This window comes from Solenopsis invicta, chromosome 2 (genome assembly GCF_016802725.1).
Source record: "Solenopsis invicta isolate M01_SB chromosome 2, UNIL_Sinv_3.0, whole genome shotgun sequence".
NCBI classification, from domain to species: Eukaryota; Metazoa; Arthropoda; class Insecta; order Hymenoptera; family Formicidae; genus Solenopsis; species Solenopsis invicta.
Genome location: NC_052665.1, coordinates 25,476,177 through 25,489,144, shown reverse-complemented (window position 1 = coordinate 25,489,144; position 12,968 = coordinate 25,476,177). Strand labels below are relative to the sequence as shown.

The window sequence follows — 12,968 nt, the reverse complement described above, 5'->3', positions numbered from 1 at the left end:
GTTCTCGAAATATGTTACTACATCTTTCACATGTCTCAGTTGAACATTTTTTCGTTGAATTATGTCCAAAAACATTTGACGATCTCGGAGCAATTTCTCTTCTTCAAAGTCATCACCATAAAAATCGATAATTTTTTTCGTGTCTATATCTCCACCAATAGAGAAGGGTCATCAAAATGTGAGAGTGTACTCGTTTCAAAACGTTCTTTTAAAGACATCAAAACTCTGTCGAACATTTCGTAATACATTCTTGAAAAGTATTCTTTTGGTGTTTTGAAGGCATGAGCTGTATTAAAGTTTGGGTCAATGTGCTTAGAAACTGTTCGAGGGCGCTTCAACTTGGGTTCTTCGAGCCCAATTACTTCAGCTCCTTCTTTAGACGTTTTCCAAATTAATTCAAACTTTAAATCTCGCATAGCCTCCAAACTTATCATGACAGCATCCACTTTTCAAGAGCACAAAGATTTGACTCTTGTAGTTCCTTGTTAAGAAGTTCAATTTTTTCGAAAACTTTCACGATCATTGTGAGTTGAAAATAAAATTCGAATGACTCTAAGTGTTTTAAGAATCCTGCAGCTTTTGATGAGATACTGCTGTCGACTTCCCTGTTCATTTTCATTGCACCCAAGAATTGCAAAACTGCCATGTAATTTATTTTTTGCTGAAGCGTTTTCAGCAAAAAAACTCGCATACACCATCTAAAATTGTTAAACAGTAAATAGGTAATTAATCATATTCGCACATATTACAATGCAACAATATGTACATTAAAATACAAATAAAGACCTAGTCGGGCAATATGGAGCAATAGTTAAAGCCTTTCCAAGATTCTCCTCATCATCTTCTTTTAATACAGCCTCCTGAAATCCCTTATATTCGGCAAGACGTTTTGGGAAGTCCCGAATAAAAGTAATAAGGTCTTTGATTACTCCAACAAAGTTTCTGGCAGTAGTAGCATCTTCAATTGCATCCTGAACAACCAAGTTTAGCCTGTGTGCGTTGCAATGTACAAATACAGCACGTGGCTCTTCCTTACAAATACGAGTTTGCAGTCCTCATATTTTTCCCAAAACATTAGATGCTCCATTGTAGCATTGGCCACGTAATTTTTTTATGTCCAATCCACACTCAGCAAATACATGCTTAACAAAAGCATAAATCGTTTCAGATTTGGTATTTTTAGTATCATAAAATCCCCAAAAAATTTCTCTGATAGATAAATTGTCAGATACAATCCTGATGGAAATGGAAACTTGTTCCAATCTTGCAATATCCGACGTTTCATCAAGTGTAAAAGCAAAAAAATGAGCTGCTTTAATTTCTTTTAGATTCTGCTGCTTTATATTTGATGCCATGAGTTCAAGAATTTCGTTTTGTATATCATGAGATGTCCATTTGTGTCCTTTTCGATGTAACCACGCCCTTAATTCTAATATATCCTCAGATCTTGCTTGAAGGATTTCATTGAAGTTTGAACGTTTATTGCTGCCATTGCCTCTTAGTGACAAGCCTTGCAGAGCTAAAACTCTGATAGTACAAAAAATTTTCTTCAATGCTATTCTATTTTCCATCATTGTTTTTTGATTCGCAACTGACATGTGCTGAACAACACTCACAGACTTTGAACTTAGCAGTAACTCATTAGCTGCTCGATGAAGTTCACTTTTTTTATGTTTAGGCAAAGATAAATATGCATTTTTCCATAATGTGAATCTTGTTGTCACAAAAGCTTTTTTTGCAGTCTGACTGTTTTGATTATTTGGCAGCGCAAATTTTTTTTTAACAGCTTCTGTGCAAATTGAGCAAATTCCTTCTTTATTATCTCTCAAGAATAACCAGGGATACAATTTTTACCAGCGTCAAAAGGAGATTTGAGACAGAACTTCTAGAAATAAATTTCCAAAATTTAACATACTAATAATGTTGCCAAAAATATGGAAAAAAGAAAAAAATAAGAAGGGGAAACATACGTTTATTCTTTTCTTCAGAAATAGAGCTAACACTTCTGGCATTGGCCAAAGTCGACTTCTTAGAGTTTGAGGTTAATTTAGAAATTGCATTAGTCGTAGAAGTAGTGGACATATTACTATTAAAAGCGTCCAAACTAAATGATGTCGCTAGTTCCACATTGAGGTTTGGTTGCTTGCTTTTCTTCAAAAAGTATTTATCCATAACCTCACTAATACCAATGCTTCGCTTTAAGATACACAAATAACACGAATGAGTGACGATGGTATGGCTGCTGATTCGTCCAATTCTATCACGTGACCTCTTTACTGCACGAGTTTGCAGCACATGAAATTATACCTTTAGACTATATGTATGTACAATGTATGTAGTACAAAAGTACAACAATATGCAGATCACTGCCCAAAACTGTCGAATAGGCAGGCAGACCGATGATATCGACTGAATTCAATCCTCGATCTACCGAGCATCGATAAGTAAACTATGTATATATATACAGAGCGAAAAGTGCAAACCCTTCATTTATCGAAATTTTTTCTTTATTTATTTTTTGAATTTTTTTTATTAAAAAAATGTCAACCTAAAATTCACGTATGGTATACCATATGCTAAAAAAATCTCACGTATGGTAGTCACCATACCCACCATACTGGTCCTGCCGCCCCTGGAGCCTCTCGTCTAACTAGTTTTTCAGAGCAACTGTTAATAAAGTGATGATTATAAATACTGTTACGTTCGTGAGAAAATGTCACATTACGCATTTACAAAACCACAATAGCATTCGCGCTCGAGAAATAAAGAGAATTCACTTTGGTCCGCCATATTGCATCCGCCATTTGGAATTTTGGAATTCCAATGTTAATTTCGTAATCAGTGAATACAAAAACTTCTATGGTAGAAGTTTTAAGATAATCCGTTGGAAAACAGCAAAATACGCTACATGCGTCATATTCACCATTTATGAATAAACTTAGGGTAATGGAGCAAAACGGGATTTAGATTAGAATTCATAAGCTCAAAATACATAGAAAAAATTTACTCCGGTACAAAAAAATTTTAGGAAATTTTTTTTTAATCTGTGAATTTACTAATGGGTCTACTCCTATTTTTTCCATAAATATGGATAACCTCGTCTAATCATGACAATCTGCTAATAACTTTGACATAGGTTTGCTCTTTTCTCTACATTAATATCGAGAACCTCGTGCTACGCATGATGTAAAAACGAAGGTATGCTCTTGTGCATATTTCTGAAAGTGGTTCCAATTAGGAATTTTGTCCAAGCCTGCGTTACAGCAAGCGGCAATCTTAAACAGTGATTCTGTAGTAGTTATTTATAAAAGCATTTTGAACAGACATTTTGAAAAAAATTATATTTTGTAAATATATAATAATATAAAAATATAAAATATAAAATGTGTAATATAGAAATATAATTTAAAAAATATAAATCTTTTCTCATGATCGTCAGCTCCTCCCAGTCTTTATCTCGCACTCCTTCCATCACCGTTCACTTAAATTCGATTTCTCCCCCTTTCTATCAAAATCCTGGGCCTGCACGTGGATCTTTATAGTCTTTATGGTCTTTTGAAACCCATGTTAAGATCAAATGCAAAGCTGCGTACTTTCGTCTTTGTCTATTATATTCTCTACGAAATATCTTGTTTACTTCGCAAAAGCTCCTTGTCTCGCAACTTCTCGTCCTGTCTCTATTTGATTACGTAGATGTTGTGTACATTCTCGCAATAACCAAAAACCTCTTACGCAGAATCCAACTTATACAAAACTCCTGTTTGCGTTTTGCGTACGGCTCTAAGAAATTCAATCACGTTACTCCTTTTTTCGCAGCTTCTGGATGATTAAATATCTACCAGAAATACGTGCTTCATTTGTGCTGCCTTGTTTTCAATGTACTACATAACAATAGTCCTCAATATTTTCGTGAGCGTTTACATTTTTGCAGTGAATTTCATTCTGGCTCGTCCTCTAGTACAAGATTTTAATCTCTCCCGTCCTACCCTGTTCACAGATCATCCAGGTTCCAATCTGCGTTTTCATATGCTGCTGTCAAGCACTACAATTCCCTATCACCACATATACATTCTTCTTCTCTCCAATTATTTAAGACTGCCGTCTTTAAGCATATTCTACTGCACTATTAGCAAGCTACTACTCCTATTATTAAATATTATTTTTCGTTTTTAGGCTCTATCTTGTATGCAACTATCATTATTCTGTATACCACTATTAATATTTCTGCGCTCTTTGAATTGGCTTTTATACTTTCTTTTTATGCTTAATTTATTATTATTACTTTATTATTTGGTATATTACTTCTTTGTATATTATTACTTTATTGTACTATTACTTCTTTGTATATTATTACTTTATTATTTTTATGTTTTTCGAATTGTGCTTCGTACGAACATTACATTACTTTATACTCTTCGTTATAACAATAATATTATTTCTTGCTTCTAGGCTTATTTTGTATGCCACTATCATTATTCTGCATGTCACTATTATTGTTTCTGCGCTCTTTAAATTGTGCTTTATTTGCTTGATTTATTTGCTTGATTTCTATGTCATTATTATTTTGTATACTATTATTATTACTTTTTATATCACTATTATTATTTTGGTGCTCTTTGATTTGTGTTTTGTACTTTTACATTACTTTATATTCTTTGAATTGCGTTTTACAATTTTATAGTACTTTAAGTGTCATTAGTGTCTTAAAGGCTTAGATTCTTATACAGCAATCTTGCTAATATCTCGCCTTTTGATGTGCCTGTAAAGTCTCTTTTCCAAATATGCCTCTGCTATTGTACCTACTTGCACTTCAATTAAGATAATAATAATAATAATAATAATTTTCATCAAAATTACCTCTTTGATTTTGTTGTGTTTTGTAACGCACTATGTCGGACCTAAATCCGATTGACGCCAGGAAAAGGGGATAAGGGCCGATGAGATGACTTACAGAAAAAAGAGTCCGTTTGTAATAAAGACGTTTATTTCGGCACAGACCTTTATCTCTCACGAACGTAAGCTCGTGTTATAATGTTCACAACTCGAGTGAGACAGAGTGCCTGCTTGTCGGTGTGACTGGAACGTCGATGTTGGTCCTTTGCGTGCGTAATTCTTGAAGTAGCTGACTGCTTCTTGTAGATTGCAACGGATAGATGTGTAATGTACGAATGTTTGATTATAACTCCCCCAATTGCCTGTCAATTGGTGCTTATATACTAAAGTGATTGCGCTAAGTGGTTGCTTGGCGTGATGACTTTTGCATGGTCAGCGCTTTTACCCTAAGGTGATCGCGCTAAGCTATTGCTTGGCGCAAAGATTTTTGCGTGGTCAGCGCTTTCGCAGCACGTCTTCAGTCGTTGCCCGTTTGGTTTTCGGCATTTCGGGTTTCGACTTTGCTCTACTCGTATGTTGCGAAAATGCTTGCTAAGTAATTTTACTGACAGGACATGGTAACTGATTCTTGTTGCCATGCACCGTGTTATGACTAGGCTATAACATTCTTCCCCCTTTAAAAAAAGAAAATTGAGGAGACTGAAATTTTTGTTAATGCAAGTGTTCGTAGATTTACAATTTCTTCTTCTATTACTACGTATGCTATGTTTGGTTAGTTTTGTTGCTCTGCGGTTGCTTCGGCAAACCGTTTCCTTTTTATTATTTCGCTTATTTTGGGACGGGATCCGATAGCGCACGGTGCGATAGCCCACTAACTATCTTCACTTATCTAACCTTACCACGGAAAAACTCTAGGAATTGGCCGCTATAAATGGTGGTGTGCTATCGGTCCCGTGTGCTATCGGGATCCGCCCATTGTTATTGTTCCTGTGCTAGACACAAATTCTCTGGACGTTCGTATGTGTCCGCTATTTGTGTTAATTTCTCTTGTTTAGTTTTCAGCTATATTTTGTTAGTTCTGTTGGGTCTCTTATCATTTGCTTTAGTTCCGATTCTTGTATCTTGTCTATTTGTACTTTATTTTGTGTAAGCGTCAGGTTAGTTTCTGGGAAGTGATATTCTATTAGTCGCGTGCTTATTTTGTTTTTTGTTATTATCTTTATCTTGTTAGTTGTAAATTTGCAGTGGTTGTTAATTATTAATGTGCTTTTCTTTGTATTTTGCATTCTATTATTGTGTTCTCGTTTGTTAGTGTTAAATATAGCCATGTCTGAGGCTCTGTTAGTTTTATCTACAGCGTGGTGTTGTGGAACTAGATACTATGTATCTAGTTCCACAATTTTTTACATTTCGTGTTTCTTCTGCGTACATTTGAATTTCGCACGGCTTGTATGTGGTATTTTGGTATATTTTGTTCGCAAATGTATAGGGTGATGCGGATACATACAAGACACATTGTTACGATCGGTAAATCTCCCACACTTGTTCATTCACGCACTTCAATTATTCACGTGCGCTTTAGAAATAATAAAGACAGACTTTACAAATTAACGGTCTTCAATTCAATCGGTCTTCAGCCAATCGTTAATCCAATATCAATATTATATCAATCTTTTTACGCTCGTATCAATAAATAATAAATAATATAAGACCAAGAACAAGCTATTCTTTGGTTTTTTGGATTACAATTTGTTCTTAATCTTAATAACCAAGATACAGTTAGCGAAATGTTTCAAACGTACTTGTTCCTCTTCAGCCGTATTAATTTACATTTCTAATGTCGAATTACTGTACTTAAATATACATTTTTACGTGAGTGAATAACTATGCCAATTTTTTTGTCCATTATATAAAAATCAGCATTTTATTCGTCGATGCAATGCGAGAACAGTCTGAATCCATGGTCCACTGTGAGACACCGTCTCGATGTTTCAAGTCTCGCTATTAAAATGTAATAATTTAAATTAATAAATAACAATTTAAATAACTAATACTAATTTAAAGAAATAAAAATAATTTAGATGAATAGTGATTCAAAAATGTAAAAAACTTTCAACATGGTCCCAATGATGTAAATATTGGGTTGGCAACTAAGTAATTGCAGATTTTGTCAATAGATAGCCTTAGCACATTTTTTTGTTTCGTCAACTTGTTCTAAGTACCTAATCTATATTGTTTTCTTGTTGTTTAGACTGCAGCCTTTAATTTAGTAAAAAAATTATATCAATTAGTTATTTAGTTTTGTCTTTATCCCAATTAAAAAATGGAAAAACAAGACGCGCATTTCAGACATATTTTATTATATTATTTCCGAAAAGGCAAGAACGCATCGCAAGCACACAAAAAGTTATGTGCCGTATATGGGATTAAAGCCTTAAAAGAAAAGCAGTGTCAAAATTGATTTGCCAAATTTCGTTCTAATGATTTTTCGTTGAAAAATGCGCAACGATCTGGTCGTCCAGTTGAAATTGATGAGACCCATATCAAGGCCATTAACGATTCAGATCGTTATAACACAACACGTAAGATTGCAGAGAAGCTTAATGTATCGCATACACGCATTAAAAAAAAATTAAAACAGTTTGGCTATGTCAAGAAACTCGATTTATGGATCCTTCATCAGCTTAAGAAAATTTATTTGACGCAACGCATTAGCATCTGCGATTCACTTCTGAAACACAACAAAACTGATCCATTTCTAAAATGACTGATAACTAGCAATGAAAAGTGTAGTTTATAACAATGTTTATAACAACGTTAATCGGAAAAAATTGTAAGTGATACAAGATGAACCAGCCCAGACAACACCAAAAGCTAAGATTCACCAGAAAAAGATTATGCTATCAGTTTAATGGAATTATAAAAAAATTCTGCACTTTGAACTTTTACCAGGAAACCAAATGATTAATTCAAACGTATACGTTCAACAACTCACCAAACTGAGCGATGCAGTTCAAGAAAAGCGGCCAGAATTGGCAAATCGTAAAGGTGTTGTTTTCCAGCATGATAATGCAAAGCTCCACACATCTTTGGTCACTCGCCAAAAATTATTGAAATTAGGTTGAGATGTGTTGTCACATCCACCATATAGCCCTGACCTTGAGCCTTCAAATTACCATTTATTTCGTTCCATGCAGAAGTCCTTAAATGGTAAAATTTTTAATGATGTAAAATCACATTTAATTCAGTTTTTTGCTGGCACAAATCAGAAATTTTATAAACATGGAATTATGACACTGCCTGAAAGATAACAAAAAGTCATCGACAAAAACGGACAATACCTAATTGAATGAAGTTATATTTTTAAACAAAAATTTTGAATTTTCCTTCTTATTTCAAATCCGCAATCACTTAGTTGCCAACTCAATAGACTGACGTATACATTAATAATTTAAAAACTTACAAATAGTATATCGCGTGTCTATTTCGTGCGGAGATGCGACTGATAATGAGTATAAAAAGCTAGTCAACGTGAAGCAGGTAATATAAACCATTTATTGTCTTTATAGATATATTATGTTATGCTTCTAATTTCAACCAGCTAACCTGTCAAGCAAATCAAAGTAAGATTTGTTTAAAAGCTCTGTGTCTTTTTATAAATTGAATCCGTTGTTCTGCTTTTTTATGTGTATCATTTTAGATATTAATTTTTTGTAATATTTGGTTCTGTATCTAAAATTAATGTGTTGTTCCAATCTGTCAAGTGATTGTAACATGTGATATGTTCTAAGATGACAGAGTGTCTTGACAAACCTAATTTGATATTATTTGTGTGTTCTTTAATTCTAGTATTCAATTTTCTTTTAGTCTGGCTTACATAGGACGCATCGCAGTCATTACATTTTATTTTGTATACCACGTTGTGTGTGGCAGTAATGATGTCTTTGTCTTTCTGTGCTTTGACAATCTTGTTCTGTCAGTTTAAACATCTGTAACCTATCGTGAACTTGTTCTTGTCTATAACAGATGCTACTACTTTGGACACGCCTCTTATGTATGGGATTGTTATATATTTTTTATTACTCTCCTTTTATTACTGTCCTTGACAATCGGGTTTTATATAACGAACAAAAAATCAGTATAGTTATGCGCTTACGTAGAAATTTATATTTAAGTATAGTAATTCGACATTAAAAATGTAAATTAATGCAACTGAAAAGGGATAAGTACGTCCGAAACGTTCCGCTAACTGTATCTTGATTGTTAAGATTAAGAGCAAATTGTAAGCCAAAAAAGCAAAGAATATCTCGTTCTTATATTATTCATTCGATATTATACGTTTACGAGCCGGACCGCTGTCCTGTATAAATTCGCATCACCTTGTACGCGGTATTCTGTAGTATACAACTACTTAAATCTTTTTTATCTAATCGTAGGTACGTTTGGCTCGATTTGCTGATTGCCGCAAAGGGTTATTTTTAAGAACGCAAATACGTTATTATAGTCGTATCTCGACAGAGGTTTTAATTATCTCGTACATAAGGCACGCTATTACAGAGAACTTTAATATACTGTATACACATGCTTTGTCGAAGTACGCGTTGATGCTTACGTATTTTTAAATCGTTCTCCAGTTTTCGGTCCGGAGCCTAAAGGAAAAATGTAGTCCACCTGTCAGCTGTGCTACTACCTCCCTGATATAATTTCGTTGATTGGCAGTAATCGTATCGCTGCTGATTTGGCGTTAAGTATTCTGTAATGTCCTTGATATCTTCTTAATCTGCCATGACGGCGTTTAATATTATCATGTTCTCGTCAATTTCTTTATGTTCCACTATCTGTGATGTTAGTTTTTGCATCTTTTGCGTCATGTTGGCGAGTATGTTTTTGTTTTGCTCAATGATTTGTTCCAAGGTCTGTACGTGTCCGATCGTTGCATCTATTATTTTCAATTAGTTTTTTGTGACGTATCATTTGTTGGTGGTTGTTGAGTAGTCTTATCTGCTCTCCGATTGTGCGTGCGTCGTTTGCGTCCATCGTTCCGAAGAGTGTCTTGCTAATTGTGCCAATAGCATCTATTAGTCCTCACCTTAGTATCGGCGTTTTATATATCATTTGTAGTCTTTCTGCTGCTGTAGTTATTTTTCTATTTTTCTCGTGTAGTATTTGTAATGTATTTTTGCAATTTAGTTCGTTTGTTTACACATTTTTTCTGTATGCTCTATATATTCCTGTAGCACTCTTCGGTTTATTGCTGCTACGTCGATTTCTATGACTAGTTTCCATGTTGTCTCTATTTGCTTCATTGTACCAATTTTTTCAAAGTATAGTCCTGGTTCGTGTTTAAATTCCTGCACTTCGCATGGTGCTGGTAATTTTGTTTTTATTTCATGTAGTAGGCTGCTCGTGGCCATGAGTCTGCAATTAAGTTTCGTATTATTCAGTTTCCTGTGTCTCTTATTTGATCTATCTTTTACTATCTTTGAACATTGCTGTCTTTCGAGCGTTAGTTTTGTCGTGACTGTCGATCGGTTTTGATTGTCGTCATGCTGTTTCCTGTGTATTTGTGGTTTGGAGATTCTCGTGTGCGAGATCCGATTGATTTTTGGGACGTTTTTGATCCTTCGCTCAGTCTTATATTGGAGGGTCATCATGATATATTGCCGGGAGTGGATAGTGCACCAGATTTGAGTAAAGATTCGAAGTGAAATTTCTGAGCACTCGTTTCAATCCATTAAAACTATTCCCCGTGAGGATCTTTTTGCGGTTCCTCTTCTGGTGAGTTGCCTCTACAATTGTTTCTATCTTCTTTTTTTCTCGTGAGCTTCTGATTTCGTTCTGTTTTTTTTTCTTACCTGGTGTTGCTTTTTTTGATAACTTTTACTTCGGCTAAGTCAGCTTTTTAATTATCATTTCTTCGACTTCTTTTCTCTCGCTGCTTTTCAGTCTTTTTTTGACTGCCTGTTAATTTTCGTCTCAGCTTCGTGACTGATTTTGTCGTTATGCATTTTTTAGTGCCTAATTTTGCTGCTGCCGGTCCTGTAGAAGATGTCGCGGAGAGGTCCGATCAGGACAAGATAAAACCGCAGTTGCTTAAATTGAAATTTGCGGCAAACGATGCTGTGGAACTCGTCGGCGAGCTCCTGTTAGATGTACTTGATGGCCCAAACCATGAGGATGTTGAGGACTTAGAGGACATTGATTTAGGTTCGGACAATGGCTCAAGTGATGAGTCTATGGTATGTCTGAGGACTCTGATGACAAGCCTTTGCTTGGTAATGGTTATAAAAGTTTTTTGAATAACTACTTGGCTTTAGATTTGTCCGATGATTCCGAATTGGAGGCTGAAGACAATCCGGTTCTTCCGGGGGATGACGACGTGACATGGCGGTTAACTTTGAGTTAGATAATGAGCGATTTTTTGTGCAGGGTGCTCCGGCTAAGGGTGTTGATGCTCTTATAGATGAAATAATCGTCTTTGATCTTGAGAGTGATTTGGGGTACAAGCCCCATCTTTTGGGAGGTTTTCGTCCGAGCTCCTTCAACGATGGAGAGGATTAACTGTTTGCTCATAGTTTGTAGTGACTTTAGTATTATAGTAACCTTTTAGCTGTATTTTTATTGTAGTACTTTAGTTTTAGAGATTCGAGTTTTTATTGCTTGACTTTTATCCGTTGGCAATTTTTTTATGTGACGTTTTATTTTGACTCTCTCGGAGTTTTTTAGCCGGTAAAAGTCCGGCATACCCTCCTCCCCAGAAAGGGAGAGGTCTCCTATGAGGATTTTTCCCCGCTATAAAAAAAAAAGAAATATAAATTTTGTTTGGTAATTTATTTTTTCTTTTATTTGTTTCTTTGGCTTTTTTCTGTCTTATATACTTATTTGTTGTTCGCCCATTAGATTGTTGCTTAGTGTGTTCGTCTTTGTTTTGTGTGTGGCGTTTTTTCTTCTTGCTCTCTGTTTTGTTTGTGGAGCGTCATATCGCTTTTCTGGTTGCGCGCGCGGACGCACGCGTGTGTGTGTGTGTGTGTGTGTGTGTGTGTGTGTGTGTGTGTGTGTTGCGCGTTTTCTTCGCGGTGCTTTTTGGTAGAAAAAGCAGGGAAGAAAGAATGGCGTTTTTCTTTCAATGTTCTATAAATTGTTTTATTCTGTTCGTGTGTACCTGTATTTTTCTCCGTCCCTTCTTAATTGTATAGTTCACGTCGTTGTGTTTTTCTATTATTACGTACAGTCCGATCCATAGTACTTCTAGTTTTTTCGATCTTCCTCTTCTTAGTGTCTCGTCGTAGAGTAGGACTTTATCTCCGATTTTATAAATTGTTTCTTTTGTTTTCCGGTCGTAGTACTCTTTTGCTTTGGTTTTTTATTCTTTCAGATTTTCTCGTGCTATCTGGTTTGCGACACTTATTTTTTCTTTTAGCGCTTGTGCGTAATTGTCATAGCTGTACGTTGTTCTCGGCGTCTTTGATAGTGCCGTGGGCAATGTAGCCTTCCCGTACACTAGCTCGAACGGAGTGTATTCGGTGGCGGTGTTGTGTTAAACGTGAACATTGCATAAGGAATCTATTCATCCCAGTCGGTCTATTCTTCATTGATATAATAGCGTAAATATTCCGCCAGTGTTCGATGAGATCGTTCCATTGCTTTCTGAGTGATAGGCCGTGGTTTGCACTTTCTTTATTTGCAATAACTTACATATATTTTTGAATAGATCACTTAAAAAACTTTTTTCTTGGTCCGTGAGTATTATCTCGGATATTCCATATTCTAGTACAATTTTTGTTGTAAATTCTTTTGCTATTGTTGCCACTTCTTGATTAGGTAATGGTATACCTTTCCCAAATTTCGTTAGATTGTCTTGAGATTTTAATAGGTATTTATTACCTGAGACCGTCATTGTTAGCGGTCCTACCATCTCTAGGGCGCATTTCTATTATGGTTTTTCTGATATGTCTGTAATTATTAGCAGTGCTTTTTGTTTTTTTGATAATTTATTTTTCTGGCATTTTTCGCATTCTGCGATGTAATTTTCCACATTTTTTGTTATGCCTTTCCACCTGTGTTCTGTTTTTAAGCGATTTAGGGTGCATTCTACTCCTTGGTGCTCTCCTGTGAGTGCATCATGGTACTGGTAT

The 12,968-nt window shown here is 35.3% G+C and overlaps 1 protein-coding gene across 1 annotated transcript; it reads right to left on the bottom strand.

Annotated features, from left to right (window-relative positions):
- Window positions 1-430: 430 nt before the first annotated feature.
- LOC120357008 lies at window positions 431-2,172 on the bottom strand. The gene is made up of 4 exons (XM_039446194.1): window positions 1,971-2,172; window positions 1,140-1,789; window positions 787-1,031; window positions 431-698 (listed from the first exon to the last, which is right to left on the bottom strand). Exons 1-4 carry the CDS (start codon window positions 2,170-2,172, stop codon window positions 431-433), a joined length of 1,365 nt encoding a protein of 454 aa, XP_039302128.1.
- Between the last annotated feature and the right edge of the window lie 10,796 nt (window positions 2,173-12,968).

Excerpts from the sequence above, each read along its gene's own strand:
- LOC120357008 (XM_039446194.1), bottom strand. The coding sequence starts at position 2,172 with ATGGATAAATACTTTTTGAAGAAAAGCAAGCAACCAAACCTCAATGTG. Across the intron at positions 1,790-1,970 it reads TTCTGAAGAAAAGAATAAAC|AAGCTGTTAAAAAAAAATTT; the intron begins GTATGTTTCCCC and ends CAATTTGCACAG. Across the intron at positions 699-786 it reads GCTCCATATTGCCCGACTAG|ATGGTGTATGCGAGTTTTTT; the intron begins GTCTTTATTTGT and ends TAACAATTTTAG.